We start from the raw sequence: 18,997 nt of genomic DNA on the forward strand, positions 1-18,997 counted from the left end.
GTGTGCCTCCTTTCATCTGGTCTCTTCATAATTGTTTACAAACACTGAGTAATAAAGCTTCCAGCATTATGGGCATCATTATATTGATGTTTACACCTTGCTAACCCTTTTGTAGAGAAGCCTGGCAACAGGTTGTCCTTAGCATAGCAATGCAAATGCTTTACTGGCAATGGAGAGAGTCTGGTGTTTAGCTTTTGGCAGATGTTCTGAAAACGGGTGTGAAATGTTGGCCTTTTATAAATACCCTGGCTTTCCACATCAGGCCACCCAGTGCTACGTACAGATGAGTCTACAAGCCCTCCCTATTCTTTGTTGCACATCCTGAAGTCAATTTTTTGTTGTTGTTCAAACCTCAAAAGACCAAAGACTTGGCTTAAATTCAGGTTCCAAAGTGGGAAATCCCTATTTTATTTTACTTTACTTTGGCTCCGTAGGACCCAGCTCTGCAGAATCTGGAGAGCAACTTTTTCATACAGCAAAAGATGGTGGAAGCTGTGAAGAAACTTTCCAGTGAGCCAGACCTATGCAAAAATGTGAAGAAGAAGAGGAAACAGGAGTACATAGAGGCAGTGAAAAAGCTTCAGGAGATTGAAAATTCCATTAATGAGTATAGGATCAAGTGTGGAAAGAAGCCTACACAGAAATCAACCCTGAGCTTACCAGGTAAAAGAGATCTAACAACATTCTTATGAGGATGGGGAGGTTGTGGGGGGGGGGGGAGAGAATCTGTTTTTCAAGTACTTTTTGTTGGGTATGTTTTTCTCTTGTGGAAGAAAAACATGGTTTTGATACCAAGAGCAGGCAAAGATGCAGTCCTGCCCAGCAGAAACTAGAGCCTCTGCGTTCAGCAAAGTCTGGAGCTTACCTGTAATCTGACTGCCGTGTTTTATGTAAGATGTGGTTAAAAGGGAACAGAGTCTCAAAGTGCAGCACAAGCGCTGGCATGTTCGAGGGAGAACGCAAACCAACGAATTGCTGTATGTCGAAGGGCTGGCGGCATCTCCCAGCCGAAACTAGTGTGGTACCTTGTTCTGTTGAGTATCGGATGCTGATTTTAGCAGAAATTGTTGTGTGATCTCTTGGCTAATGCTGGGCGCATTATGAATCAAGCACATAATTAAAGCTAGGTCTTAAGACGTGTAGGTTGGCAGCAAGGGGAAGGGGTGTGTGTGTAGATGGTGTCTGGTTGTGAATTCCCAGCAAGATAGCAAGAATGAAGCGTGCATAGTTTTATATGTCAGTTGTCTTTAAGAGTTTGTAAAGTAACAACGTTGTAATGAGACAGTGTCTATATAAGAGACCCATTGTGAAAGAGGATTGTAAGGTGCTTGTAAACACTGCTTTTTTCTAAGAGCTGGAATGATGATTTTAGAGGAGGCTGCTCCCCCTGAACAGGGGACAATCTAGGGCCAGTTGTATAATGCACAGCAGAGTGAATAAATACTGGCTAGATGATGCACAGCAGTCATCGTCTGCCCAGGGGCTCTTAAAAAAAGAAGCTCCTGAGTCCCAAATATGGCTTTTGAGAAGTCCAAATTAGGCCTCTTCAGTTTCCAAACCAAGTTGTTCCAACTAGCCCTATAGCTACTTCCCTTTGATGTGCCACCATGCCGTCATTTCTACGCACAGCAGCCATTTTTACAACTGCATGTATGTTCATGTAGCTGTGAGTAGCTGGCAGGGCATCTTTTATTACCTGTAGATAATAAGGTGACTTCAGTATTGTATTACCTGTGTGCCTTTCAATGAACTGAAAATTTTAAGAAGTCAACAGAGGACAGTAATGGGTTGGATGCAGAGACAAGCAAGAGGAATGCTTCTTGTGCAGTGGGGATTTCCTGTCTCCTTCGGAAACTCTATTACAGCCCCTTGAACCTCCTGGCATAGGATGAGGCATACGAGATGTAACCATCTATGTTCTTAGATAAATAAGGTATACTATTCATGTATCAAATCATAAATTTCAGCGGAAGTAACTCATAAAGTTCAACAAACGAACAAAGCAGAAGACCCAGTGGATCAGATCATTCTCTAGTCAATTCATTCATGAGGTCCATCCGTGTAATGGTGTCTATTCCACCTGTCTGTTCATAAGGTCCAAACACATATGAGCTTTAACTACTGATGAAGCCCAGGATGGCAAAACAAGGCCATTATTCCAGAAATCCTTATCTTAGACTCTGTGAAAGGATTCTGTGGGACAGTAACTACCTTTCATGTGGATTGTTTGGACCTTATGAACAGACAGGTGGAATAGACACCATTACATGGATGGACCTTATGCATGAACTAACTAGAGAATGATCTGATCCACTGGGTCTTTGTTCGTTTGTTGAACTTTATGAGTTACTTCCGCTGAAATTTATGAATTGATACATGAATAGTATACCTTATTTATCTAAACACAGTCAGTTACGTCTCGTGTGTTTATTGAGTATGCTTTACGTGACCATAGGTTGGTTTGTTGTTGTTTTGATAGGATGGGGCATGGCAGGCTGCTGAAGCAGGATGGGGTGGGGGTGAGAGGAATTTGGCACGGCTGCTTTAGGCACACTTGCACTATTTTATCTACGAAACAAAAGTGGCCTGGTTTGAGTATGGATGGCATCCTGATGGCCCCTTCCATTCAGGCACATTACCCCAGGCTGCCCTGGGAACTGATGCAGAGCCATTTGTTTCACCTAGCCGTCAACACCTATGTGCTGGGCAGACACGTGGGAGGATGAATGCAGGAAAATGCATGGGCCTGAGTGGTTGGTCCAGAGGTAGTTCCTGCATTTTGAAATGACACTGAAATGTACAGAGGAGAGCTCCCTGAAATGACTCGGGCGTTGGGAAACAAACCGGATCAGGCAGGAGCATGAAGAGTACAATTTAGTACAGTTTATCAAAGTGAAGATTAAGAGGATTAGGGTGATGGTGATTATGACACCTTCATGGGGAGAAAATGGCCAGATACCAAAATGGACTCTTTAATCAAGCCAAAGAAAGCCTAAAAGGTGCTAGTTGCTGGGAGCAAAAGCTGGACAATTGGCATGGGGGCCAAGCCATGGGTCAGTTTCAATGTTAGTTGCCTGCCAATGAAAGCCGGTTCCTTCTGTATTCTGCACTGTAGTTGACTAGCAGTTTCACACAGACTTGCAACTGAACCATGTTATTTGCCCAGCAGACCTGCACAACTTGCTTATCTGACATCAGTATGGTTTCTGGCATGCTGTTGGCATCCACTCATCTCTGATTTTAAAGCTAAGAGTTTGTACTTCACCCTTTGTATGTAATGTCACATAGGATTGTGGGAAGGGGAGAGATGGAGAAGAAGAAAAACGCTTTTGGAAATTTCCATCACCATGATGTGTTTGGGGAAACACTAATAAAAGGATATGACATGGTGATTACAAACTAGGAACTCCCTTCTGTGCTAAAGTGGCCTAAGCAATGCAGTTGCAACCTCCATTGTTTAAACATGAGATCACTGAAAAATAATTCCTTGCAAAATGTTCAGGAATGCAAAAATCACAGTGTTGTTATCATTGGGGTAAAGGGGGAAATATCAAGGGATATGATAATGACACAAAGAGTAATAATTGGCGCCCATTACTATAGATTATCCTGATGCTTGCCTTTGCACTTAAGAGACCTATGATTCAATAAAAGTAGCAAGACAGGAAGTTCCTTCTAGGCTAGTTTAGAATGGGTTGGGTGCTGCCATTGCGACCCCCAGTGTTTACACGTGAGAGAGGGTGTATTTAGTATATATACCCTTATCTTAGAAGTGTTGTTTGTAAGAAAATAAGATGTCTCTTAGAATTGGGATCTTGGGTATCACAAAATATTCTTCCCTACTTCAAAGAACAAAGTGAGGATGATGAAAGTTTTTTTGAGGACTGCTTTGAACAAAGATACGGGAACAGAATGATGCATCAAGCCCAAAAGCTAAAGGAGACAAAATACACATAATAGAGAGAGAGGAGAGAGAAAGAGCTTTGTATATAGAAGTTCATGGAAAGAAGACAGAGGAAGCAAGCCTGGTTGTATTTCAGCACTTCTCTACAGTCATGAGGAACCAGAGGATTGATTTTGAGTGTCAAAAGAAAAGGATTGCAGAATTTGGGACACTCGTGGCTGCCTTACCATGTTGAAAAATGACCTACTTTTTATTATTAAGTTCTGTTTTGCAATTATTTTATTAATGTCTGTTTACCATTATTATTTATCATGCTATTTGCTAGACAAAGAAAAAACTTGGCCTACAGCAGGTAGTGTCTGCCATTTCTCAAGTTCATTGCCTGTCTTTTCTCATTGTGGGCAATGACTAGCTAGCCTTGTAAGAGATCAGCAATGTTCTCCATCAGTTTCTGCCAAGTGCTCTTCCAAAAACTCTGCAAGCAGCTTGTGTGGCTGCTGGTTGCCACCTCATCCTTCTGAAATCTGTCAGTATAAAAAGAGGTGAATAGTTCTTTTGGAAAGTTTGCCGATTAGCTTTCTGGTTCAGCAATGAATCTGTTGCAGCTGTGTCTTTCTGGAGCTGCTCAACAGAAAACACAGTTGTGGATAGAGCAAATGTATTTGGCAGCCACATCCACAGTTTTGTTGGTCTTGCTTGTGCTGGGCTGTCTGCTGGCACATCCTGGGTGATGGTAAAAGGCTCTGGTATGACTCCTGTGCATTTCATAGTGGTGAACATTTGTGCAGAGTGCAGCAAATGTTATGCGTGTGGCCCAGCATCAATGGACGCTATTGTAATATAGAGAAGAATTTTAAAAATTGCCAACAGCTGATTTGTTTGGCATTATTCTTCACAGAATCTGAGACTAGTTAGATTCTCTGACTACACTAGAGATGCTGATTTTTCTGAAGTAACCAACACACCTGCTATCAAAAGGCAGTTCTGGATTCTATTTTTTCCTGGTTGTTTTTAAGTTGTGGGGCTGTATTTATGTTTGTTCTTAGTACTCCCGTTGGTAATTTGGTTGATCATTATATCAGAACCTGTAAATATACACAAACCTGAGTGAGTGAACCCAACAACTGTGCTCTGTGTTTAATATTCCAGATTGCAACATTTGTCTTTTTTTAAGCTTTTTTCTTTTCTTTCCCCCCCTAGATGAAATCATCCCTTCTGAGAGCAGCTCTTTGTCTGACACAACAACATTTGAAGATGGTATGTGGGTTTTGCTTTTCAACACAAGCGGATAAAACACAGGAAAGTTGGGAATGTCCCAACTCCCCAATTTTACACTGTGTATTCTTAGGGAACTGGCTATTCCCCCTGCAACAGCCCACGACTGGAATGTATTGTAGAGAGCCTTAAAAAAAGCCAGGCTTATTTCTAAAGACAGCATGAGGGCCTATGCTCCTTTTCTTTAAGAACAGGAGTGGGGAACCTGTGCCCCACCAATGGTTGTTGGTCTCCAACAGCCCCAGCCAGCATGATCAACTGTCAGGGATGGTGGAAGTTGTAGACTATCAACATCTGGAGGACCACAGACTCACCATCCTTGACCTAGAGAATCAGGAAGGTAATGGCTGTACGTAGCACATAAGACTCGGGCAGCAGGCAAACTTTACTGAAGTTGGTTTATCCCTCCCATGAGGGATACTCCCAGCTGGCCACTTTGCCATTGCAAAGAGAGAGACACGCTTTTTTGCCCATTTCATCTCTGCCCCACACCCCCACCTTGAACACTTGCAATAAATATAACATTCACTGTCCAGCAGAATAATTACAAATATGCACATACTTGGACGTCATCTAGGGGTGTTGAGCTTTTAAATTTTTTGCAAAATCTCAAAAAGAAGACTTTTGGGGCTATTTTTAATGAAATTTGCCAGAATCTACACTTCCAACATGGGCTGCCATATGTCCGGATTTTCCCAGACATTTCAGTGCTTTCCTCCCTGGTGCTTTTTACAAGGGCTGAATACCAGCTATGTCCAGGAAATTCTGGATGTATGGCAACCCCATTTCCCCCCTCCCTCTATCACTGCCACCATTACTGTTGCCTAAGATTGAGCCCCATGATATCCTGTGAACATTGCACTGAACAGCAAAGTTTATGGCAATCCTGAGCTAACCTTGAGCCATTTCTGAAAAGGACTTAACTGCTAATCTGTTGAGAATAAGAAGAAATCTGGCGTGCTAATACAATCTGTCAATCTCCTTGAGAAATATAGCTCCCCGTTTAACACACAAACAAGTGATTATTATCCTTTTATATATATATATTTTCAGGATTCCCATGATTTATTTAATTGCCATAATGACATCTGGGTTGTGTGTTTCCTGCCAGCTGACAACAGGCAGGGTTAGCCATACTCCTTCATCTAGTCATTAGTTGTCTAGAAACACCCTCCGTCCTTCCCTTCCCATTCATTATTGCTTAGACAGATAACCTGTAACTTTAGTGCTCAAACTCCTACAGTGCGAATTGTTCCGTAGCTTTGATCCGGCAAGCCTTTTCTGATTGGCCAGTCCCAATTGGCTGTGGTTCTGCCAATAATGGAATGACCTAGATGACTCCCTTTTTAACACACTGTCGTATCTGATCTTGCTTCTTCTGAGTCATCAGGAGGAGGACATAGTCCACAGCTTTTCTTTTTTTCTATGCAAAAATGTTCACACTTGGAGCTCATGCCGATTTCAGATGTAGCATAGAATTAACTGGTAGTGATCGCTTGGTTTGCCCACAAGTGTTTTAGATTGTCCAGCTAATAAAACTGTAGTGCCTTTTTTAATAATAATAAAAAATGTTTCCACTTAAGAGGAGGAGATCTGTGCCCTCCAGACTTTCAGAAAAGCTTGCTCCCTGGGGATCTAGCCATGAAAGAAATATATATATATCGGGGGGGGGGGCGCACAAACAACAAGGAGAGCAATGGATAGGATGTAGACAGTGAAAGAATAAATAAGGAAAAGCTAATAAAAAGCTTCCACTGCAGCTTCAAAGCCTGGGCAAATAAAAAAGAGTGAAGACAACAGTGTCAGGAAGTCTCTAGGGGAGAGTGCTCCAGAGTTGGGAAGCCACAACTAAGGACTTGGCTTTCGCTCTCGCTCTCTTGAAGCAGTATCATGCCACTTTAAACAGTCATGGCTTCACCCAAAGAATCCTGGCACCTGTAGTTTGGAAAAGGTGCTGAAAGTTATTCCCCTCACAGAGTTACAATTCCCAGAGTTCCCTGGGAAGAGAGGTTGATTGTTAAGCCACTCTGGGAATTGGGAGAAATGTATAGACCATCTTAGGTGGGGAGATAACTAGCTCTCCTGCACAGCCCCCCTATCCCCACTTGACTCGTCACAGCTGTTATGCTCTTTGAGACTGAATGAAAATGCAACTGTCTCTTCATGAAATAGCACAACCAGCTGCTCTGCATGAACCATTCCCTTTCCAAAGTGATATAGAGTTCCAAGCATATACCTATATAAATAGAAAACTTTGCTCCTCCTTCATGGGGCTTGTTCCATGAATTTGTTTATCTAGGATTGTGATTATTGCTTTACATCTCAATGTATAATTCCAAATGTGTGCACAAGAAATGTCTGCTGGTGTCTCATTAGATACAAGACTGATCCCATTCAGCCTCAGGAATTGAGTTGATTCCAATGTTTTGGGGGCTTAAACATGTTTGTGGGACAGATATTTCGAACATGTGGTCTGAATGTGCTTCTTTCAAACCTCAGGAAGTTTTTGCTATAACAGGTCAAAATGTGACAGAAAGTAAGTCCAGAGTACTAGGGAAGTCCTGTAACTCAACAGGAATCCAGTTCAGTCCCTAATATCTCCAAGTAGCCTGGGAAAATCTTCTAGAGAGCTGGTACTGTCTGTCGCCGTAGGCAATACTGAGCTTGATTGTCCAATAGTCTGACTTGCAATAATGGAATTTCCTATGTTCCTGATGTTCTATTTGACCTCCCAATCACTATCCTAGATTAGCATTACATAAGGAAGTCCTGTGAGTATATAACTCTGAGACTCCATCAGTTCTCAATCACAGTTATTAAGGAAACAGCCTTTTGTGCAAACTCAGTTGCTAAATCTATAAAGAGGACTGGATGAATCTTTAATACCTGAATGACTGTTGAATACTAAAAAATCAGCCCATACCTGAGTTTCTATCATTGCTGCATTGTATTAAAATGCTACATTGTTCAACCCTGTGGCTTGGGATTTTGCTTAGGCGTAATAAATCTGTCTTCCTTTTTAAGGAAAATATGACATTAGCAGGCTAACATCTTAATAAATGAATTCATGAAATATGCCAGGAGTGTGCATGACTTCGCCCTTACATTCAACTAAATCCTGTTCCAACTATGTATTGCTTCTTTCCCTTTGTATTATTTAACTTTCTGTAAAATGAAAAGCATGCAAAATGATAGGGCTGAGAGAGAGATTCTTCTAATTAAGGATGTGAAGGTTGCTAGGGATTCACACAACATGCCTTCCTCATCCTTCCAAGTTTTTAAACCATGTGTTGTTGTTTTTTTTAAGCAGGTAGCGATTCTCTTGCTGTGCCAGGCCAAAGAATAAACTCTGTGCCACTTTCTCCAAAATCTCCACCACCCAAATCCCTTGGGGTGGAGAGAATCCATCTCAGGAAGTCCTCCATGAATGGGCAACTCCTTGAATCCAGGCACTCCAGGTACAGAATTTCTGACATGGCCAAAAACTTCAGTAACATTTGCTTAGTTTTTCTACAGAGGTGATGATATTTTTAAAATACTGCTGTTATTTATTTACTCATCCATCACCTTTTCTGCCTCTTAAAACAAAGCATGCATAATGACTTGCAACACAATTTTGGGGGGTGGGGAGAGGGGCAGTTGTCGTTGAGCGATTTCTCATGGCTGAACTTCCTTTCATCCGTAAACTGAAGAAAACATTTCTCTGTGTTTGCATGCAACACTGAACATTTGAGATTATTCAGTAGGGGAGCTAGGTTAAACAAAAAGTGGCTGGACTTGTGGAACTTGCAAGCAAAGCTTAACAAGTTATTGGCTCTAGGTAGGACCTCAAGAGCCTTCATCTCCACCCCCAGGGTTTTCTGAGCTCTTCTCTTACCACTGCAATCCTTTGTGCCCCTTCAAAGGCTGCTACAGAAAGCCAGGTGACCTCCAGCTCCTTCTAATGAAGCATAAGGAGCTTCAGTGAGAATGAGAAAGCTGGAGATCCTCAATACACATGTAGAACCACTTGTGTGAACTCCTCACCATTATTTCTAACTTCTACACTCCTCATCCATTTTATGTCACTTGAGATTGTATCTTAGTATTCCGTGAGCTTGTACCATCATCCCAACAAAGCATGACTGCTAAGTTAACTGGTTTCACCTCTGCTTTTATTTTCGTTTTCTCTTCCTCCCCGTTTTTAAAAGTTCCACTTTCGCAGCTCTCAAAATACCAGCCATTCTGCAAGATGCTTTCCTGCGTGAATTTTGTGCTTGCTTTATATACTATCTTTCCTGTGTTTTTCAAATCTTCCGCTTTCAATCTGTCGCCGAGTAACGCGAATGCTGTTCTGCTTTGCATTTTATTGAAGATATTGGGATGGTGGCCACATATCGGATTCCTCTATTTATAATCACAGAGACCCCTTGTCAACACACAGCAGCCCATACAGAACAGTGGAGAGGCAGCACCGTGGTGGAAGAAGTATGCCCACAACACCAGTTCTCACACGCAATGCGTATAGTAGCACTCATTTACAGTAAGCTGGTTTTCTTCTTTCTTTCCCCCAGAAAGCATTTCCAACAGAAAAGAATTAGCTCATCCATAATCTTTCTTTATGATAAGAGGCATATCATAAAATAATAGATAAAATCATGGGTGCGTCTGCCATAGTACTCCTTTGAAAGCTTGAGACATTGGGTGCATTGCTAATAACAACAACAACAATAACAATAACAACAACAACTTATGATTTATACCCCGCCCATCTGGCTGGGTTTCTCCAGCCATTCTGGGTGGCTTCCAATAGAAGATTAAAATACAATAACCTATTAAACATTAAAAGCTTCCCTAAAATTTCCCAAAAGCTGCTTACCCCTAGAAGTAAGTTATTGCTGGTCCCCTATATATTTGCATTCAATCAACAACAGTAAACCAAGCTCCTACCTCTCTTGAAGGCTGAGGGAGCTTCCCCAGATTTCCCTAACCTGATGGATGTTATCCAGAGGAATGTTAGACGTTCTTAAGTATCCTTGAAATTGAAGGAATTACAAGCTTTGCTTGAAATTATTCAGTGGAACTCAAATGTTGCTCAGCTTCCTTTGCTGCTTTATCTTCCTTCATTTTCTTTTTTCTTTTTTTGCAACAAATGTTTGAATAGTACAGATGTTCTGAATCAGATAAAGGTTGTCGCAGGAAGTACTGAAAAGTTTGGGAAACACTGGTTGGCCCTGTGACACTGTGTCAGTCTCTACAGCCGCAGCAGGCACTGTAACTCTCCAAGGTTTACACTCTTCCATTGTCTCCCGAGACTCTTGTGGAGTAGACTGCAACCATGGAACATGAAGTATTCCAACCTCCCATTACATTTGTGATATTTTATATCCCTGTTAGATTCCTGCCTAGACTTCCCATGAAAAACTTCATGGGAAAAGATGTCACAGCCTCCATAGAGAGCTTGTTTCATTGTTCTTACGGTTTTTTTACTTAAAAACAATGCCTACCTTTCCTGTAATTCAAAGTATTGTAGCTTTGCCCTATGCTACTTGTTGGATAGAACTGCATGCCATGTTTGTAACAAAGGCTATTTTCTGCTTTCTCAGGCCGGATGTATCCCCCCAGCACTGCAGGCAGCGGAGGGGCAGCTTAGAGTCCCAAACCAACTTGCTGTCTGAGACTGCCAGCGAAAAGCCAGTGTTCACCCTTTCAAAATCTCCGAGAAGCAGCAGTACAGAAATCCTAGATGATGGGTCTTCCTACACCAGCCAGTCCAGTGCGGAATTCTATGTGACCTCAACCCCAAGCCCCTGCTATACAACCCAGACTCTGGACAACCGCACAAGAAACAGGAGATGGACCAAGAAGCAGAACATTTCTGCTGCGAATTCGGGAAGCATGCCAAACCTTGCCCAGAAGGACGTCCGCAATGGCGGCTACCCAAAAAGCCAGGAGCAGCCGTCGGTCACCTGCTACATTCCTGGCTACGCCCCTTACACGGAGTGTGATGTGTATTACAATAGCGGCTACGTGTATGAAAATGGCACAGAGGGCCAGTACACGGTTAACCCTTCCTACCGTTCGTCGGCGCACTATGGACACGAGCGCCGCTATCGGGATTTCAGGTCTTTCCACGAGGACGAGATGGAGAGAGTGCCGCACAACCCGTACGCCACCCTTCGCCTGCCGCGGAAGCCGTCCGTGAAATCTGAACACATCACCAAAAACATTCACAAGGCCTTAGTAGCAGAGCATCTTCGCGGCTGGTACCAGCGTGCCTCTGGGCACAAAGACCAGGCTCATGGCCTGCAGGCAGGCTTTGACACCGACAGAGGGTCACAGAGGAGCCTGGGCTTTGCTGGACTGCAGGTCCCCTGTTGTCCCAGCAGCCGCGCATCATCTTTCTCTTCAGGTAACTCCCCATTTTGTGCCTCTGCAACTCTGCTGGAGCCCAGCATTTGCTCGTGGGTGTATGAGGTGTACCGACACAACCAGGGTCCCAATGACTAACAACTTAACACATCCATATCTAAACTGAATTCCTTTCTTCACACACAATGAACGCCTCCTCCATTCCGGTAAATAAGAAGGCCTGCTCACATAAAAACTCCCTGTGCTCGTTGGCACATTTACAGGGCTTTGGATCAGGGAGCAGAGATAAAGCCCAGAGATTCAGATTGCTGGTGCCTCTGGAGCAAATGCTTCTAGTCTTGCCCTGTTGATTCGTGCAATGAGCAGCACAGGCTGCGGGGGGGGGGGGGATGATTCTCCAGTTGATCAGCTTTTGGAAGCAGGAATAACTATTGGGATATTTAAAAAAAACCTGGATATGAAAATAAATACAGCTTGTTTAATACCGGTGCAAAATGGAGCAGCTTCAGAATTTTGAACTTCATATTGGCATTTCTTTGTTTGAGACTACCTGGAAATGCATCTGGTGCAGAAAGCAGATGCCTTGAATATTGAGTAGTAGGGAATGTACTGCACTTGTTTGAAAAGAGCTGCGTTCATCAATAGGTAGATCTGGAGGTCCATGCCATGGTGCCTAAAACTTTAAAGCAGTGAACAGCCTGTGTACCTTGAGGAACACACCTGCTCCCATGTAACCCTCCCTTGCCCCTGGTACCACTTAGAGAGAGGCCTTGCTGCTCTGTGCCAGAGGTTAGGTTGGCGAAATCACAAGAGCAAGGTTTTCTCTGTTATTACACCATGCCTGCAGACAGGCCTGCCTAGGCCAAACAGGATGGAACAGGCTCATGGGTGATTAAGACATATTTAGTTTCTGGTGTATGTGTTGTTTTAAACTGTTGAGTCCACCCACTTACCCTGGTTTTATTACTGTTTTCCAGTGCGTTTCATTGAAGTTTCTTTTACGTAATCCACCCTAAATACAAGAAAAGGACAGGATATAATTTTTTTAATGAGAATAGTAAATAGATACATAATACTGCATAAGACAGAGTATTAGACCAATCTCACATTCTGTAATTACTTTGTCCAAATAGATGATCTGTGTGCACGAGCACGTGTGTGTGTGTGTGTGTGTGTGTGTGTGTGTGTGTGTGTGTGTGTTTAAATTCAATCCTAGCTACTGTTGCTTATTCATTATTTACATAAAACATTTAATGGGAAACATTTCTTTAATATTGTTTCTCAGTGTCAGAGTAGATACAGTGCTGTGTAGGAACGACAGAGCTCTGGATTGAGCTAAAATAATTTGTAGAAGCCTTGCTAAACTGGTTTGAGAAAGAATGGTCAAGCTGGTTTGCAAAGTAATTGGGTGTCAACAGTGTGCAGGAGGTTAAGAAACTGGGGACAAGCCTACTGGCTCAGAGGTGGCTCATCTAGTTCAACATCCTGCCTCTCATAGTGGCAAAATCTAGGCAGTTAATGAAACATTTTTATCCACAAAAGGTGGCAGCAAATGCATCCAAAAATTACCACACAAGGGGACAAGTACATAAGAGAATAAGACAAATATTAAGGTTTATATTGGGTTTTCAACCAGTATGTGTGCTTTGGGAATATAAAAAAAATACAAAATGCGTTGATACCTGTGCATGGACTTCTTACCCAACACTGAAAATTGCCTAACCCATTGAAAGAAACAGTCTGAATATACAAAGCTCATAAAGTCTTAATAACAGATAAACCTTCACACAACTGGGGGGGGGGGAGTAATTTTATGACAGAAAGGTGGGCACTTGTGTATTAGAAAAGTATCGCTTTAGTTAAATCTAGAATATTCAGGAAGATGTATGGTGGAGGTAAGGAATCTAAGGGAATACAGTGTTATGATCATTTTTTTAAATTATGAATTAGAGCAGAACTAAGTAGTGTAAGATAAAAAGCAGAGCAATTGTTTTCTGTGATTTGCTTTGTAACTTGATCGGATTAAAATCTAAAGGTAGATAAAAAGGAGGTGCATTGCCCTAATCAAGTTGAATGAACATGTTATTCTCACCAGTGAATCTATGTGGTACTTCTGTGAACTCATTGCAATAGCTGACTATACTTTTCTGGTAGCAGTGCATCAATTGCTCACAGTTTGAGGTTCTACTACTTATTATTATTGCTTGTTAAATTCCTATACCACCCTTCATCCAAAGGGTGGTTTACAATATAAAAAAAAATTCTTCCAGTCTTCCACTTATTTGTCTCTGTCTAAAAACAGCCTCTAACTAATGGCTGTGTTTCGAGTATGTGAAGAAGAAAAGCATACTTGAATCCTTAGGCAAGTTAGTCACCGCTAGCATTATTTTCTTTCCCCCTCTGCTTTAGCATCTTCTACAAATGCCTCTGGGAATTGGCGGAATCCGATTGCACTGGGACTTCCCGATTATGATACGCTGTCTCAATCCTCCTATGCTAGCTGTTACGGGAGTGTGTATGGAAACCACCCACTGCCAAGCAGGTAAGTGCCGTGTTCTTACTGCTGAACTGGCTTGGGTGAAGCTGTCTAGTGAGGTACTGACATCAGCTTCATTCCCCACACTGCATTCTTAAGGACAGTAAAGCATCCCAGCCAATGGTTCATTTAAGTCCTTGCAGTGTTCAGTTTTTTAACAGGATGGCTAAAAGTTACCTTATAATCATATTTAATTTTATTACTAATTGCCTGAGTTTTCTCACCTAATGCCAAACACTGAGGAGAGTGGCCATTATTTTTGCAGCTTTACACAAAGGCCTGATTTAGCTGTAATGCTAAATGATGGCTTAGTGTTCTGTGCATGATATTCTCTTCTCCAGGGTGGGTGCAATGAGGTGATGGCATGTTTTCCTCTGCTACTGTCTGTTAACTGCAGTGTCCCAAACCTATCCTGTGATTAACCTCAACTACGATTTGTTTAAACAAGCCAACGTCATAAACAACAGCTTATTTCATTGGCTCCAATCCAGAACACTGACCAGTGCTCCCATTGCCAGTTCTGGAAGAAGCAGGTCCTTTTACTCTTAAGAGACCTTTCATCTGTCACTGGCTGTGGAGGAGCCCAGTCTGCAGGATTTTTCACTGTCATAGGGTGTCAAAACTACCATCTTGGTGGGCTGTGTTTATACATGTGCTGTGACCTAACCTGGACTCTGCAGAATAGAGAGAGAGAAATGAGAGAGAAATGCCAAGCAAATACTCTGATATGTCTTTTCTTAATGGGTATTTATGTTCCAAACTCTATAACCGGTCAGTTTCCAGGGGCTCATAATCGGTAATTAAATACACAAGCTGAAATACAGGGTTGATCTGTCACCGAAACCAATATTCACTGTGGCCATTATCGACTTCCTGGGCCTTTACTGCTCCAGCATCAGACTGGTGCAAGTCCTCTTGATTCCACTTTCAAATCTCACTGCTTTGAGGATAAGGTTATATTGAATATAAGTGAGTGTACTATTGAGCAGCACCTGAATTTGCAGTTCATCTTGCATATCACTAATAGCCATTATGTTTTTACAGGATGTATGCCGAAACAAGCCAGTTGGGCAGCAGCGACAGGGACCAGTTGGAAGGCGACTTGCAAGACGGTGACCAGAGACTGTTCTGGCATGAGGATTCGAAGCCTGGGACTTTAGTGTGAGCCTAGCCTTGGCTTCAGTTACCCCATGTGCCTTGCACCTTTATGCTGTTCTACAAAACAAACAAAACTTAGCTTCCTGGTGCAACTCAGAAGTGAGGACTGTTATGGGAGGATGAAGTATTCAGCAAGACAAAGCTGCAGGTTCTTATCCACGTTAGCACAACAACATGAATCCAAATAGACCAAAATGAGGAAGAGATCTGGTTTTAAATCTCCTACCACCAAATGCAGCCTTTGGTTGAAGTATTTTGGAAAGCACTTTTTTTGAAACGACGGAAAGAAGATGATGGTGCAAACTTCAAAAAAATGTGAAAAGGGGATTCTTGTTGGGACCATTTTAGGAGCACAATTCAGAGAGAAAGAAAATTACAACGGTGGAGTCGCTTCTGTCGTAGCAACTGCTGATCAAGAAGACGAGTTTGTGGGCTACAGGGCAGAAGGTTGACTTTGCAGCACTACTTGAAGGATGTTTGGGGTTTTAAACAGTATTTTGAATGAGGTTAAAGATGTTTTTTAAGATGTGCTGTCCTGAATGTCTCTTTCTCATCGAAGCACCATGAAAAGAAAAGAAGCAGTAGTTGCACATGGCAATGTACCACATCAAACTGTGGCAGCAGGGTGGCTGTTTTCTGGAAAGTGCAAGCAGGCATCTTCAAATTGCTTCCTAGGGGGGAGTAATTTTACCTCTCCATGATAAATTTTCATTTATGCAAGAATGCATGCAGGTTTAAATGTGGAATGCACAGGGAAACACTTGGTTTTGATACATCTTAAGAAACAGAAAGTTTGCGAGAATATTTGCATTACTGATGTGACAATATGTCCAATGCATTGAACGGCTTCACTCTATTCACCAGTATTATTTTTAAAAAAAACAAAAAAAAAACAGTGGCCACAATTGCACTTAACAGTAATACCAAGTTGGTGCCTTAAAAATCAAAGGGCATTTAAATTGTAAAATCTGCTCTCTGGAAAAGCAGGTGCACTATGCATTCGCTGGTCCCAGTCAATGAAGTCAGGAATAGAGCAGAAGACTTGAATAGCCCCTGCTTCTCTCCTGGTGCAACCTCTCACCTTCAAGATGTGATCAGTGTTCATTATCTGTTGTCCAAGGAGAGAGAGAGAAAGGGGGAAGGAGCACCAGGGTGGAGAATGAACTGGCTTGAGCTGACAGTAGCCGTCTTCACACAATAACGAAGAGGCGACACAGATATAAATGGACCGCAAGGCTGTGTGTTCACTCTGCCCTTGAGGCTGCATGATTCATTCTGACCCCTTTTGTGTTGAAGGATAACTTCTGAAGTAGGGAGCCTTTTTATCCCTGCAAGCTCCCTGCATGATTTAAGAATCCTGAATGACAAGCTTACATGGGTAGAAAAAGTCTCTCCACTTGTTATCCCTCACCATATGAGGAGTCTTTTGTGACCTCAAGTACTTTTCTTTCCATGTTGCCGCCTTCATACAAGTAATATGTGAAGAAGCCATCTGGGGGATCTGTGAATGGAAACCTGTTTCCACTCATGTGAATTGCCTCCTATATGGATCGGGGCAACCGAGTGATGAATTTGCATGTAAACAAAATAAGTGAATATTTTTTTCTGTGCAAACAAAGGAAGAACTCAACTGCAGGTTTTATCTAGGAGGAATAAGCCTACCTCATATCATCTACCTGTAGGAACAAATTAGCTAAAGTTTACCTAGTGTAATTTTGCAAACTTATAAAAAATATTTTTGTTTCTCAGCTATACTGTGCTTCAGGATTCTATCCAATGGTGCTGTTTGGGGATCTTCCTTTTTTAAAAAAAAACAAAATGCAGAATGAATCACTCCTTGTTATTGTGAATGGAAAAGTTTCGGGGGGTGGGAAGGTTTTTGAACCTTTTTTTTTTTTTTACTGATACTCCAAATCATGTAAAAAGAATTCTATAAATATATATATATATATATACAGAGAGATTCTGAATTTGTTAAGCTGGTCCTTAGTCATTTGTATTATTAGAGTTAAAGTTTGGAATAAACGTGGAAAAAAGAAACAAAAATAATAATTTATGTGAATTTATGTGAATAAATTTATGTATAGCCTTTTAGAAACAAGGATATCTTTTTTTGCCTATTCTTTTACTACTCCTGACTTTTTAAAGACCTATGATTTTGTATAGGTCAATAAACTCAAAAAGTATGCCACTAAACATTTCCCGTATTCTCTAATTTTGTTTGTTTTTTTGTTTTTACCTTTTGGCATCCCAAAGTTCTGGTGTGGATTGCAACTTAAATACACAGGTTATGATCTAGTCAAAGAAAAGCACTGAAAGATGTGCTTGCTTCTCTCTCAAGGTGCTCCATTCTTGGCTTATTGTGAATGTAGGCCTCTTCCCCTCTTTTTTCCTCTTCTCAAGAGCGTGCATGTACGTTTTATAGTGTGCGTGTTTGTTGTACCAGAATTTCCCATTACCACATGCCAGCGACATGCCTGTGGCATAAACATCTCTGAAGAAAAGGGCACATGAGAAATTAAACCCTCCTCAACTCTGTCAGCCCCTTCCCACCAACCATGCACAACTCCTTCGGTAGGCTGGCCTCATGTGAGACTTTTCCTTCACAACATTGTAAAATAATTCATAAGCAGGTCAACATTGTAAAATAATTCATAAGCAGGTTGTGGGTAGCTCATAGATTTCTATCCACTTCAGGACCAGACTCTGGCCGTGTGTGTGTGGTGGTGGTGTTAATTGCTTGTAGGGGAAAACCACAATGGTTTGGGACCATTGCATGAGGGAAGTGGGATTTTACCCTTTGCCCTCTTTGTGCTACTGATCCAAATCCCCATACTGATTATTGATTTTAAAAAACACAAAGCCCAGATGACATGAATAACATCATGAAAATAGCTAAGAAATCCTCTGAGCAGATCCTCTCCTCCGCCCCCATCTTCTATCCTATTCCTTCTCTGAGACTGGCAAAAAAAAACACCCTTATTTTTATCAAAGCTACATTATTTTACTTTAATACAGGCAAAAGCAAACTCGGCCCTCCAGATATTTTGAGACTACAACTCCCATCATCCCTGACCACTGGTCCTGTTAGCTAGGGATGATGGGAGTTGTAGTCCCAAAACATTTGGAGGGCCGAGTTTGCCTATGCCTGCTTTAAGATGTATGACATGTCCAGTTTTCCCCTGGCTGGTAGCACCAGGTATGGGCAACCCAGGGTACGTTGCACAGATTTTACCAGCACATATTTGGTTCTGCTCCAGCTTGCAGAAAGATGGAAACACGGGGTGCCAAAAATGTGATCAGAACCACAAGGAGTCTGGAACTGATGGGAGTTGTGGTTCAACAATAGCAGGAGACCTATAGCAGGTTGGTAACAGCTGATCAGGAAGAATGCAGCTATATAGTGAAATCGCCTTAAGAAAACAAGCATTCTTTATTTAGCAATGGCAGGATTGTTTGGTATATTTGACCACATGCCTAAGGCAGTCCTTCCAAGGTCCAGACCTTCACCCACCTGCTCTACAAGACATCCAGACCAACCCCCAAATCTCACAATACAATTTCTGCTTCTTTTATGAAGTCTTCTACCTCAACTAGTGATCGTAATTTGTATTTCTTGTTTTAAGTAGTGCCCATCTTTGTGCATGATGTAAATAGTACAAGAGCAGAAAAAATATACCTGCCCCCAAAAGCCTGCAGTCTAAAATTTAACACACAGGAAACTACAGCAGAAAAGACAGGGAGTGGAGGTAGGGGTAAATGGGCAAAATACA

The 18,997-nt window shown here is 42.0% G+C and overlaps 1 protein-coding gene and 1 long non-coding RNA gene across 14 annotated transcripts in view; one reads left to right on the plus strand and one right to left on the minus strand.

Moving 5' to 3' along the window:
* The window catches only part of FRMD4B (FERM domain containing 4B), a 236,393-nt gene extending 218,973 nt beyond the window's left edge, over window positions 1-17,420 (plus strand). For 2 of the 12 annotated variants that reach the window (XR_014560473.1, XR_014560478.1), the window contains 8 exons: window positions 435-663; window positions 5,105-5,161; window positions 8,490-8,637; window positions 9,582-9,701; window positions 10,765-11,570; window positions 13,940-14,072; window positions 15,111-15,323; window positions 15,430-17,420. Coding sequence is in view for 6 of the 12 variants with exons in the window: in XM_083723363.1 (XP_083579489.1) it covers window positions 435-663; window positions 5,105-5,161; window positions 8,487-8,637; window positions 9,534-9,701; window positions 10,765-11,570; window positions 13,940-14,072; window positions 15,111-15,231 (1,665 nt within the window). In the remaining 6 variants the exon portion in view is untranslated. Of the gene's footprint in view, window positions 1-434; window positions 664-5,104; window positions 5,162-8,486; window positions 8,638-9,533; window positions 9,702-10,764; window positions 11,571-13,939; window positions 14,073-15,110 lie in introns of all 12 variants that reach the window. The other 10 variants (XR_014560474.1, XR_014560476.1, XM_083723363.1 and 7 more) reach the window with 8 other exon arrangements.
* The window catches only part of LOC310838269, a 62,970-nt gene that overhangs the window by 17,501 nt on the left and 26,472 nt on the right, over window positions 1-18,997 (minus strand). For both annotated transcript variants that reach the window (XR_014560873.1, XR_014560874.1), the window contains exon 2: window positions 12,484-12,542. This is a non-coding gene — a long non-coding RNA (uncharacterized lncRNA). The remainder of the gene's footprint in view (window positions 1-12,483; window positions 12,543-18,997) is intronic.

Source organism: Podarcis gaigeae (assembly GCF_964106915.1).
Source record: "Podarcis gaigeae genome assembly, chromosome: 2".
NCBI classification, from domain to species: Eukaryota; Metazoa; Chordata; class Lepidosauria; order Squamata; family Lacertidae; genus Podarcis; species Podarcis gaigeae.